The sequence below is a fragment of the Falco punctatus genome (assembly GCF_963210335.1).
Source record: "Falco punctatus genome assembly, chromosome: 12".
Classification (NCBI taxonomy): Eukaryota; Metazoa; Chordata; class Aves; order Falconiformes; family Falconidae; genus Falco; species Falco punctatus.
The window spans coordinates 15,523,712-15,537,714 of record NC_137592.1 but is presented as its reverse complement, the minus strand read 5'-3'; the positions used below and the strand labels follow the sequence as shown (position 1 = coordinate 15,537,714).

The 14,003-nt window shown below is 35.0% G+C and overlaps 1 protein-coding gene across 1 annotated transcript in view; it reads left to right on the top strand.

Moving 5' to 3' along the window:
- The window catches only part of KIF6 (kinesin family member 6), a 157,520-nt gene that overhangs the window by 1,666 nt on the left and 141,851 nt on the right, over window positions 1–14,003 (top strand). The window contains exon 3 of the mRNA XM_080407896.1: window positions 2,484–2,558. Coding sequence (XP_080264022.1) covers window positions 2,484–2,558 — 75 coding nt within the window. The remainder of the gene's footprint in view (window positions 1–2,483; window positions 2,559–14,003) is intronic.

Here is a 14,003-nt window from a genome sequence, read left to right as displayed (position 1 = left end):
AAGTGGAATACTTTTTATTTTTTATAATACCAGATCAAGTGAATTTGTTGCTCTATGTTATTCAAAAAGAGATCTCCAGACAAACATCGGCAGCTCAGACTGATGTCATTTTACATTGGCTAAGGAAATATTTTCTGCTTGGGAAGAGAGGAGCTGCCCTCTCTGACTAGATGAATATGTGAAACTAGCTTAGGTGGCAGATGCCAAAGCTAGCTATAATTATTTCTGATATTTTTTTCTGATTTTCTAATTTATTAAAAAGTCTGTAGAGATGGATTTTGAGAATCATGCCTTGTTATCCTTAAGACAATGCAAAAATAATGCTATGGAGTAAGAATTTCCGTTTTCCCCTGTAAAACTCATGCTTTCACGCACTGTCTATCCTGGTCACCTCAAACATTCTTTTTTGTTCTTACGCTTTTATATGGGAATCAAACACAATTTTTTTAATTACTTGACTGATAAAGCATTAGCAGATAGAATATATGTGTCTATATTTTGTGTATTGCTGTGTTCCCTTGTACTCTATGGTGCCTTTCTATATACCACATGAATTTCTGTGTGAGAATATGGTTCCAGATAGGACAGACAACACAGCAGGGCACAAGCAGTCCAGGAGGTTTCCAGAGTGTAAGGATGACAACTTTCTAATATAAGATTAAAAAGCTTATATCTGCTGCACCTCATAGTTGTAAACATGGAAAAACTGATCAGGGATATTAAACATGGGGCTTGCTTTGGCTGTGGTGGCCATGAGATAATGAAATTCAGGATACTGAGAGAAGAGAGCAAACCAAAAAGGAAGATCATAACCCTGGACTTCAGGAGAGCAAGCTCTGGCCTGTTCAGGGACCAGCTTGAAAGAATTCCATGACACAGCCCTGGAGAGAAGTCCAGGAGAACTAGCTGATTTTCAAGGATCACCTCCTCCAAACTCAAGAATCATCAGATTGCCATCCAGATGAACAGGAAATGATGCAAAGGCAGCAGGAGGCCTGCATGGATAAGGAAGCAGCTTCTGACTAAATGCAAAAATAAAAAGGAAGTTTACAAGAGATGGGAGTGGCATTAGGTGTCCCAGGAAAGCTGTCTGAGGTATGGCATCGGGAAAGCCTAGATAAGTGCACAGTGAGGGGTGTTTCAAATGAGCTGAGCTTCTAGGATCAGAGGGTTGTCATCAGGTACAAAGTGCAGCTGGAGGCCAGTCATTAGTGTAGTCAATAGTGGGACCCAGTACTGTTTAGCATTAATGACCTCTGTGATGGGACCAAGTAAAGCTTCAGCAAGTTCACAGATGATATGAAACTGGGAGGGGTGATTGATGCACCAGATAGTTGTGCTGCTATTTAGGGGGACATCAAGAGGTTGGAGAAATGGGCAAATAGGAATTTCATGAAGTTCATCAAAGGGAAATGCCAAGTCCTCCTGCTGGTGTGGAATAACCAGACAGGCTCAGGGCTGACTGAAAGCAGGTTTGCAGCAGGCAAACAGCCTCTGGGCTTCATTAGGAGTTGATCCTTCCCCTCTAGTCACCACCAGTGAGATCACACTTGGAGTTCTGTGTCCAGTTCTGGGCTCCAGTGAAGGGATACAAAGATGATTAAAGGACTGGAGCATCTGATGTGAAGAGAGGCTGAGAGACCTCAGACTGTTTATCCTGGAGAAGGCTTAAGGGGATCTTATCAACGTGTATATAAACACCTTATAAGGAGAAGGCAATAAAGAAGACAGAGCCAGATGCGTGTCAGTGGTCCACAGTGATGGGACAAGAGTTAATGGGCACAAACTGAAATGCAGGAAATATTAAAAAAAGAAACCAAAACTTTTTGTACTGAGGGATGATCAAATACTGGAACAGGTTTCCCACAGAGGTTGTGGAGCCTCCATGTGTGAAGGTATTCAAAACCTGACTGAACAGACCCCTGCTCTAGCTGACACTCATTTGAGCAGGGGGACTGGAGCAGATGGCCCCTTCCAACCTTAGGTATGCTACGGTTCTGTAAGACAACTGAAGATATTTTACATAGGAAATGACAAAACTTAGATTGAATTAAATGTCTCCTTGTGACTTACAGTAACTGTGCAGCAGAATGAAGGAAGTAGTTATGAAATAATGTGAGCCTGGCTGTACTGGTGGGATGCTGTATTTGCTTATAGTGTAATCTATTTATCCAGGTTTCAGTGCGGTGCTAGTTACAAACACTGATTCTCTTGATAGATTTAAAATACGGTTTATTTTTTTCTAAGCCACATCATTTTATCAGAGGATTTTATTGTACAGATCTTGTCAAAGCAGCACTGTGTACAGCCTATTTATGTACAATAGCACAACAGCACGCTGTGGTTAAGACTACAGGGAAAACATTGTACTAAGTTATGTAAGCCTAATGATGTAAACATTGACTATTACAAACAAACAAAACTGTATGAATCAAGTAGTGTTTTAAGATTCTAAGCAATTATTATTTGCTTAATATTTTCAGATTTCAGAAAATTTTTGATCAAGAGGCAAAACAAGATGTGGTTTTTGACAGCATTGCCAAACCAGTAGCAGAATGGTACGTTGTTGATCCTGCAAGTAATCGGGGTAACACAGGGTCAAAAATAGCTTTCATTGTACTACTTGGAGGAGAGCTGGCAAATGTTTGTCTCATTGCCATAAAAGTGGATTGATGTTTTAATTTTCTAAAGACTGACATGTTTGAATCTAGGAGATATGCAATAAACCCCTGAGAATTTTATGTATGGTAAGCTTCCATTTTTAACTCCTAAAATAACACTGCTACTGTTGCCTTTTTTCTTTCATAGGCATAGAAATCCATGTTTAATTTGTTTTTTGTCTATACTATAAGCTCACTTCATTGCCTTAGGAAAGTATTCCCTATATTGTTCCATGAAGGGGTAAACCTAATGAAAATCTTATTCCTCCCCGTTTAGTTTTCATTACGTTAAGGACACTCTTGAATTAATACCTGTGGAGATATTCTCAAATTTTGCTCTTGTTATTTTTGTCTTAATGTGCAAGGCAGATATTTTGGCACTGTTTTTGTTTTTCTCCTCCATATAATAATCAAACAATGCTCATGTTTTAAAGTTTGCAAAGGCAAGCATTTAAGACCGACGTAGAAGCACTCTTCGTTCATTGTGTGGACTGAATGCCACTCTGAACCAGGTGGATTTTCCAATACGCCATTCTCTTTGCTCAGTTTATGCCCACATTGCTGAAGTTAGTACTGGTTTTAGTGGGGGAGAAAATCCTGCACTGGAGGAAGTAGAATTTCTTCATACAGTTTGTTTGTTTATCAAACTTACTGCTCAGAATCCAAATTTGTAGCAAGTTGAGAAGTATTACTTTAGCTACCAACTTCTTTCTCATTCATTGTCTGACCCATCTGTTGATTTAAGCTATGATTCTGCAAGTTATTCTTAGGTCTATTGCACTGTCATGTGTTCTGTACTGTAGGAAAACAGACATCCTCAGCTGGATACGTAGTCCTTCTCAAACTGTTACTTGGAAGTAAAAATATAGCTAGCTCTTCAGAATTTAGTTTTCTTGATTATTTTTCCCCCCTCTATTTTCTTCTTAAAAGTCTCACATAAAGCAGGACAATAATTGACAGTGAAATTGAAGACCAGGTGAATTTGAAATTTCACTAGAATAAGTTAAATATGCTTATAAATTTTTTGTTATATTCTTCTTTCACCCAGAAGGGATTTCTTTGCTTGTCTGACTTTATAACATATAACTTCAGGTTAATTCATTTACTTAACTTTAAATATTTCTGGGTTTAATGGTAACTGCAGAAAAAGTTCTTTATCTTATTTGACTGTGCTTGGAAAGAGAAGGGTTAAAAGTCTCATTGTTACGTACTATGGATTGAACTATCCTCAACAAGAACTTGGAGCATCAAAGCTAACTAGCAACAGACTGACTGATATTTTTCTTTTCCTTTGGAGTGTTTTGCTAGAATACAGAAATTTTTTTGAGTTGAATAATTCACCTATACAGTGCTATAGTGAACAGGAATTTATATTGTTTTCCTTTACTTCAGTGTTGGCTGATAAAAGATTTTTATAAATTGATTTGCTTCATGACATAGACTTAAGTTTTTTGATTTTTAGTTATTTTTAAGTGCTTGAAAGTGCTGAAATGCTGTTAAATTCAGTGGTGTTTAGGCATACAGTTATCTCCAAATATCTGAGTCCTTAATGTTAAAATCAATTTATAAAATCATTCTTAGCTGAATCAAGACTATTTTGACTCTGAGTGTGTTAAATGTCAATTAGAATATAAGCTTTGCGTTGTTACTGATAATACTGAAGGATAATTTTGCTTGTGTTTTTATATCAGAGTAGGCAATACCTGAAGTATGTTCCTGTGTCTCATCCTCTTCCTTGATTTTTATGTTTTCTTAGGTAAAACATGTATTTCAAAATGTCTTCATAGTCATGAGGTTCCTTGGCTAAAGGAGTCCTGAACTGTACCTGAAACGTATTTCATTCTATAGTTAATGACTCAGTTTTCCTTTCCATTGTGGGAATTAGGGAATAAGAATTGCCCTGTTACTCTGGAAGACCACAGTTTTTCCTAGCAAAGTGTTCTTTTGTTTCTTTTTAAGTCAACATTCTATTGCAAGGGAAAACTTGAAAATGTACTCAGTTCTGTTGTTGGAGTCACTTTACTAAGGGAATGGTTTTTGTCTATGTATTGCCAGGGGAAGGAAAGTAGCAGCAAAGTATCAATGAAATAGTTCAGTAACATTTTGAGGCTCTTTGCCATGCATACTTACAGTCATGACAAAATTCAGTTACAAACTTGAATGCTCAGAAGAAAAATCTTGGACATTGTTTAAACTAAAAACAACAATGCAATGTCGTTTTAAAACTAAAAACAACAATGCAATGTTCAGGATTCTAAAATATTTCCAGTTTTTTCTTGGATGGGTGGGAATTGGAGGCAACTTTTTGGTTGTTGGTGTTTTTTTTTTTTTTTCTTTTTAAGTGTGCTTTCTTTGATGTTGGGCCACTACTTTTTCCCTCTTTAAGTCCAGTTAAATTGTAATCTTGCCTGTGGTTTCAGAGGCACCAGACTTTAATTTTCTTTTTCAGTCAGAAGTGCCAGCCTCTGCAAAACATTATAACCATGTGATTTGCTTTTTTTTATTATGTTTTGTTAATGCTTAAGCCATCTTTTACATGGTTTCTTTTTGTCATTTCTTTGTGCTTTATGCTTTTCCTTTTAAATATATATTCTTGTGATTTTTTTCTGTGCAAAGCCAACTTGATCTTTAAGAAGCAACACTAAACTAACTCTATCAAAAATTACAGAAAATAAATAGCATCCATCTCTTACAGTTTGTTAACAATTAAGCATTGTTTTAGTCTAACAACAGAACAAGGTTACTCTTATAATGCTTCAAATATTAGTGTTATGATGATGAATGCAATTAGAAATTAAGAGTAGAAAATGTTAGTGTTTTGGATGAGTTTTGTTTTCAATTCTAATATGGCCAGTGTTTTGTCTATGAAAATGTAATACTGAAAATATTTTATCTTCAGAAGTATCATGCAAATAAGAAACAGCTCAGCTGTTTATAAACCTAATGGCAATAACTTAACATTTTTTTTGAAAGATCTCGTAGTCTTCACGTTAGTACTCTTACTGCTGCAGATTTTAGTTTCTTCTGGTGTGCTGTGTTTATCCTAAGAATTAACATCTGTAATACAGAAAGTACTTCACTCTTTTCTGTTTTTTTTTTGGTTGGTTTTTTTTTTTTTCTGCTGCTTACTCTTACAGAAAATGTGGTCAAAATATTTGTATGAACAATTATCCATTCTGACCTGGTTATGTTTGTGACAGTGTGGGAAGCAGTGGCTTGGCTCACCTGCAGGCAACCTCACATCACAGCTGCATTATTACTAATGTGGTGATTTGGGCACAATTTTGTGACTTGGGCACAAAAGACCTGTGGAATCTATATATAGTAAAAGGACACATTTTTTTTGGATGTCAGCCTTAAACAACTGTAGCTTAAAATTTACCCTAAATTGAGAAATTAGAGCAGTAATGCTAGCAGTTATTCCTGGAAGTGAGTACAATTATGACATAATAAAAAGTGAGAGCTTCATTAATGTTTCATTTTAAGTTACTGTTAGTAGTTCATGTTTATTTTGACTTAGATTGCACAGTTTAGAGTTGTTCAAGAAGGCTGCTTATTATAGGTTACAGTTTGATAGCTTTGGTTCAGAGTACCTTTGTGTTACCTTCTGCACTGCTTCTGGTGAAATTCTAAATATATTTACAGTTTTTAGTTAAAATAAGAAATTGTGTTACAACTTATTCTTTTAGGAAAGCCCTTTTGAAATTTCTAAGGAAACCTGCTTGCACTAAGCTCTCAAGGAAAAGTTACATGCAATTTGGAAATTGGTGGTGTTTTTTGAAAGATGAGGCATTTTGAGATTAGATTTGTTTCATAAATCTGGCAAAGGCATAACAAAAAAAGTCATACTGAGATGATTTATTTTATTTAACATAAACTTTAATCTGAGCTCCAAATGATAGAAGATACCTAAATACTGAGTCTCTGTAAAGACAAATCTTTCCTGAAAACTTATCTTCCAGATCCTGCAAATGACATTTTTCCTTCTTTTAATCTTAAATATCATGTCTGAGGGCTATTTTTTCTAGGATTGTGTTGATTATTTTTATTTTTAATAAAATAACTGTGAATTGAGGTTTTCAGAGATAGAAAGAAGGAAAGTAAGGGACATGGGTAAAATATTTCAGATTAACAAGAACTGAGATGAGGAGAGGGCTGATTGTTTCCCATGATCAAAGATACTGGTGTGTTTTCTGCTTTTTTCATTAGTCTGGTATTTTAACAGTTATTGAATATTTGTTCTAACCACACGCATTTGTTACCATCATTTTAAATGATGGTGTCAGAACTCAAATCAAAATAATATGAAGCTGAAATAATCTAACAAAGTCTAAGTAATTAATTTTTAAAGCTGAAATCTGTTTCTTGTTTCCAGGTTTTTCTCTTATCTACATATACACACAGAATTTAGTCCTTACTTAATAAGGCCTCTTTTCTAGATATGTTTTATTTATGCTTATTATAAACTTCGTAAAACCACTTACTTTGAACTTTTTCATTTTAAAACAAAACAATATTAAAAATTACATATGTCTTCAATGTATCTATTTAAATGATCTTTAATCCTTTTGAAGATTGGGAACTATGTCTTGCAATAGGAATTAAGTGTCAGAACAAGCAAATCTTTCTGCCTAGACTTTATACTTATTGTTGCTGTGATGGCTTTTGGTGTTCAGGATAAGTTTCATTTACCAATTGCTGGAACAAGATTTCCACATTGTCTGTAATACCCGCCAATGTAAAAAACTTGAGAATAAGGTTCTATTTCTCTGTCCTTTTCATAATGAAGTTTGGAGTAACACAAAAGGAATCGGAGCACTCTGACTTCCCTGAGAGAGACTGTCATTGGTGGTTATAAAACTGATGCATTGAGACCAGTCTGAAGCAGAGCAGGATTTGTAGCAGTTTGTAGCATGTTTTCAGGGATTGTTACGGACTATTTACTTTCTCTTGCTGATGATTCTATGTGAATTATGCCTACTGCCAACAAATTAGGATAATTAGGTCAGAGGAATCTCTGCAGGTCATCTGGTCCAATCTCCTGAGCAAAGCAGGTCTAGCTTCAAGATCAGGTTGCTCAGGCCCTTGTCCAGTAGAGATCTGAAAATATCCAAAGATGGGGATCCCGCAACACATCTGGGCACCTGTTTCAGGGCTTAACTGCTCTCATCATGAAGAACATTTTCCTTGTACCCTCTTGGAATTTCCCTTCTTGCAACTTATGTTCACTGCCTCTTGTCCTACCACTGTAAGCCTCTGAGAAGAGTTTGAGTCCATCTCTGTAACGATCCATTGCATAATGGCAGGTGGTAATTAGGTACATGCATAGCTTTCTCTTCTCCAGGTTCACAGAAAACACCTCCCTTGGCTTCTCTTTGTGTGTAACGTGCTGCAGTCCAAACCAGCTTGGCTCTGTTAGGCTCACTCCAGTTTCTCTGTAGCATGCTGCTTCTGCTGGGGATTTCAAAACTGGATACAGAACTCAAAGGGGAGAGTTTGTTTTTTGTTGATTTTTTTTTTTTTTTTTCCAATTCTGATGGTAACTTCTGCTTGTTCTGTTTGACTCAGCAAAACTGGTGTAGCAGCAGAGGAAGCGGAATTCTTCATTACATGTAGGCACAAGCCTCCCTGAAGTCATGTTAACGATGAACACAGAAGCAAAAGAAAATTTCTGTGTCCTTAAACTTTAAATAGAACAAATGATCTTCACTGGAAATTAAAACAAAATGTAGCCAGAAAAACCAACCACAAAACAACCTCAGTCTGCTTCCAACCTCTGTCTACTGTCACTGGGCTTTATACCACTATTTATATTGTCTCAGATACTCAAGGACGATGTACTGAATGATATTTTAAACTGTAGTAACTAACCATAAATTGTCTAGCTCTCAGTTGAGGAATTTCTCACTTGAGGAATGTTAAGCAGTTGTAAACATAATGTTATCTATCAATTAAAAAGGAATTGCTTGCATGAGTTATGCTTCTGTATCACACTCTATATTTAGGAATTAGACATCTTTCAGGCGTGAGGCAAGTCAGCTGAGTGACTGAAAATGCCAGCACATAACTCTGTAACAGTCATTTATTTAAATAGGAATCTAAAATGATTTTTAAAGAAAAAGTTAATTTCTCACTATGCACACTTTTAAATTGCCACTAATTATGAATAAATTAGAAAGTGCAAGTTAACTGGTAATTGAGTAAGAAAATTCGAGGGGGAAAAAACAGATGGCATTGCTCTCCTTTAACTACATTCATATGTGAGTCCATACTAGAAATAATTGTCCTACGCCTGATAATTTATACAAAGTTGTAGTGACACCTTTTGCTTAGCAAGTTTGTGAGGGAAGAGGCAGGGTCTTTCTAATGTAACCAAAACACCAGTAACCCACCAAAGCCCTGAGCCTAGTCCTGTTTTACCCCAGTTATATTAGAGAGTCTAATAAAAGATGCTACCTCTCCCTAAATAGCTGGGTTTACTTCTACTTTTAGACCATCATAGTTGCAGCTATACTGTTAACAGCATTTCTTTATTCTTCATCAGTGTTACTGGCTAAATCTTTACATGTAATGACAATTTCATATTAACAGGTTTTTGTCTCTGGACTGTGAGGATCTTTTTTATGACTGTCTTACAACTGGTAAGGGAATTTTTGAAATATTGAACCCTTGCTATTTTAATCAAGCATTTAATTTTTTTTCCATCAGTTTCTCAAAGTCTAAAGGGCAGAAGAGAAAGCATGTTAGAATTCATTTTTTATAAAGCCAAAACTTATTTTCCTGAACAAACGTCATTACATAATCTTATATACTTATTACATGACAGTACTTCGGTTATTAAACAGTTTTAAGGTTGTACTGAAAGTGGAATAATCAAGAAACATTTACTTCAGCTTGCAGCTTGCTTTATTATGTCTCTTCTCTGAAACAAGAGAAGTATTAGGAGTATTCCAAGTTAATCAGAAAAAAATGATTTGTAGAATGTATGTTGGGAGTTCATAAAGTATTAGAAGTACTTTAGAAGTACTTTTGATACATGCAGGCATGTTTAAAAACTATAGTGTGTTTAAGCATTTACACCAGCAAAAAATCTGCATCAAATTGTCCCAAACTTTGGATCACACCTAAAACTCAGTGAAATTATTTTAAAGGTGGTCATTGACTTAAATAGGCTTTGGTTCATGGTCTTAGTTAATGGGACTTTGCAAGTGGAGAACTCTCAGTGTGTTTTCTAAACCTCTGGTGGGTTAGTTTTTGCTTTTTTTTTGTTTTTTGGTTTTTTTTTTTTTTAATATTCTGAACAGGAAAATACTGAAAGTATTGCAATTTCTGTCTCAAAGATTGTCATTTGGGAGATTTCTTGGTAGTCTGTGCCATAGCTTGGAGGTAAAACTTGAACATTTTTGGTTTATCCTAACACATCATGATAAATTATGTTGCTGTCACAATATATGGTTAGATCTATATAGCAGTGTGATCAAGTTAATCTCCTTAGTTGTGTGCTCAAACTATTTGTTGCTTGGAAAAGGTATACTTTCAATTCTATGCAATCTAGAGGACATGGTCTATATTTTCTTTGTGTTTAAAAAATGTTGTTCTTTAGGTTTGTAAGGTCAAGTACAAGCTGTTGTATTTCTAAAAACCAGCAATATTTTTTGAGTGCTTAAGCAGAAAAGAAGCATTCAGCTCTTTGAGTAAAATGTGAGAACAGATCTAACCTTTTTCTATGTTAAAATCTTCTTTAATTTGGCATATAATTAGATTAGAATTTATACTGCAGAATAAAAGGATAAAGAGGATTTAGGACTGTAATAAAATGATACTTATTAATGGATTGGGCTTGTTTGCCTGCAATTAATGTTGTTATTTCATTAAAACTGATATTAGCTATTGTTAAAATTTTCTTGTTGGTTTATGACTATTTCCTTCTTCTTTTCTCTGTGTGTATTTTCCTCCTCTGCCTTATTCCACTAAGGGAAACCTTTGTTGTATAATTTCAGGTTGTTTAATGATACAAACTTTAGTAAACAGACCTGCTTATTACATAAACACTTGTGAATGTATTCAGAATACTTAGCAGGTAACCATGATGTTTTCTCACCAATATCTTGCTTTGAATTGACTTTTCTTACAGTGATTAAAAACAACAAGACTAACATTTATCATCCAACGCACCTTTAATTACAGCAAACTTATGTAAATATAGCCACAAGGGTTTGCATGGTTCAATTTCAAATTAATATATCCAGCAAACATTACATTTTTTTTATGTACAGCTTTGTGATATGTGAGTCTTCATATGGTTTGATGAGATGTATTTTTACCGAAACACAAAAATATACAATTTAAAAATATGTATTGACACAATTATTAATTATGCTACAAAATCTGGGAAATCCTAATATTGTGGCATAATAAGTTAAATCTAAAATATTAAGATTTGATTTGTTATGTACAAAGGTTCAGGCCAATGACACTTGTCCATATTCAATGAATCTTGTTCACAGGTACAAGGTCCAACAACTCGGATTTACTGCTCATGTACATGACAACTCTGTTTTTTCTTCTACACATTTAAGTTGGTCCGTATTTTCCAGATAGGAACATGGCATACCTGGTTGTAAAGTAATAGAAGCAAAGCTGAAACAACAAATTATTTGTTGGAAACTGACTTTTTGTATATATTTTTCTGTATTTCTTTGGTTTAAAGCTAGCCCTTAATATTTTTGTAGGTAAAATTGATATGCATTTTACTATGTAAAGATTGCTTTATGTGGCTTGTGATGAATATTACTTTCTCTTCTTTTTATAAAAGCTAAGCCTGTCACAATATATTATACATATATGCCTGCATGTTATAGTGTGTAAGGAAAATGAAGTCTCTGAATTTCCTAATGCTGTGAAACAAATTTACAAATGCAGACAAGTTTTAGTCATATTTTAAAACCTTATTTTTCTCTGTAGTAGACTTGACTGAGCTTGGTATTATTAAAAAAAAAAAAAAGCAGCCTTCCAGGAACTCTGACAATCATAATAGGAGTAACTTTGCTAAGATATACTGGAGACAGATTTCTTCAGCAACATTTTAGCTAATCTGTCTGGAAGTAGTCCGTGAACTTCTGAGCAGGGAGCTATACAACATTGCATAAGTTCATGAAAAATCGTTTCAGCAAAGCTTCTCCTTGGATTATATGTCTTTGATGTGTTTTGTTTGAAGCAGTAAAGAGAAAATTTGTTCAACAAAGTGTCTCCTTAAGCATGCCAAAACTCAGCTTCCTGGGAGAAAAAAAAATAAATGCAAGCTTCTGGATATTCTGATAACACTGATGATGGAACATGACTGAAAATATCCCTTTAGTGTATGATTTTTATGTATGTAGATTTTAAAGTCTTTACAAGACTGCCGTCAATAACCATGTCAGCCTGTGTACTTTCAAATGCTAAGTTTAACAAAGGTTTGGGATTTTAGTTCAGACAATCTGAAGAGCAAAGATGCAGATTTTGGCTGGGTGAACTGCAATCTTGCAAAGTAGATTTTGCAGAATTGGCAGAAAAGACTTGCTGATTCTCTACCACATTTCCCAGTAGAGAATCAGTTCCACTACTGTTGGGGACAGCTTTAACTTGCAGACTTAATTTGCATCTTCAAGGATTGTTTTGCTGGATGCTGTTTAGAAAATACACTCTTTTTGTCATCTTGTAATTGGTATTTTCAACTTTTTTAGGTACCTATTGCAATTACTTTTTTGTGATGAAAGGGAGAATGCACAGATTTTCTACTCACTATACTAACTCATAGCATCTGAGAGATGCTTCATGTTGACAAGGGTAATTCTGCAGTGTAGATTACTGTGGTTTTTTTTTTAAATAGCAGTTTGCGAATGGCTAAAGGCTTATGAAGCTTTCTATGTTTTTAGTCTCCTAAAGAGATTGTGCATCTTAGGTTGAAAACAGTAAGTACGTACCTTAAACTTCCTGAGTATTTAGTAAATAGATATTGGTTTGATTTATTGATTAGGTGCTCGTCACTGGTCCACCTACATATACTGTTACCGTTTCAGTGTAAAATGCCTTGGGACAATGAACTAAAATTACATTGATTAAGTTTGGTATTTATTTTTGACTTGAAAATCCTAAAACTGGAAAAAGAGCAAAGTATGCATAGCAAGTATTTGCTATGATAAGAGTTTCTCCACAAGCCTTGCTGCTAAAAAATCCTGTATTCCCATTGATTCCAAGAGAATTTCCTTAAAAGAAGTGTAAATTAGTAACATCAGGCATGGATTTTATGACATAATCCATGTAGACTTTATCACATACAGACCTTCAAAACTGATATTGACTAATATTCAGAATATTATATCCAGACTGATGGTTACACATCTTCAGTTTTGAAATTTGTCTTTCATAAGCATATATGTGTACACATATAAGCTCTAGTTCTGTTGCGTTTAATTCTTTGTGAACAAGCTGATACAGTAGGGACTTTTCTTTTTTGGTGTGTCTTCTGATCTACTCTTTTCAGGAGGTAAGATCATAGTCTTCAGCTTGCTTCTAAGCCAAAGGAGCTCCATCAGTCCTGCTTGAACTCCTAGTCCCTCATCTCTTATAAAGGTGGTTTTGTTAGAAAGGGAATTTATTCTCCATCCTGTCTTCGTGGGGTTGTGCTTCACTCTTTGAAGGCTTTGCCACCAGTTTCGCTAGCGTTATTGGTGGTCTTCTTCCCTTACAGGCTTCCTTAGCATCTCAAGCAGGCTTTTCTTAAATAGGCTTGGTTGTTAGTTTTAATACACTCTGAATGAAATGAGTGCTGTAAATATGGAAAGGATGCAATTATATATGCATGTATGTATAATTATATATAAAAAAGATTGCCTGGATTTTAAAGTGGAATTCAACTGTGGAATCATGACTAGCACTTTCATAATGCATCTATGCAATGCAATGTTAATATTACCTGTAATTACATTGGACTCTGGGAATACATTATTGCCACTTATATGTTCACATTTTCTGAACTTTCAGTGTTTTCTGGAAAACCGTTCAGAGCTGTGCTGATGCCCTACAATACATTTAAGAAATATATGAGTAAAATAACACAAAGAAAATGCACTGACTGTTGTAGCTGTTTTGACAGCATAATGTCTGTCACATGTGATGATCCTAATCAACAGCTTTCTGTGAAGTACAGGGACCTCAAGTTAATAGTTTGCAGCCACACCTTTACCGCTTTTTTAGACACATTGCAAAACATACTTTTCTGCAGGAGCCACGTCACAGTAGCTGAAAATATATACCTTCAACAACTTTAAAGAAGAGAAGGAGTAATAAAACTTAACAACC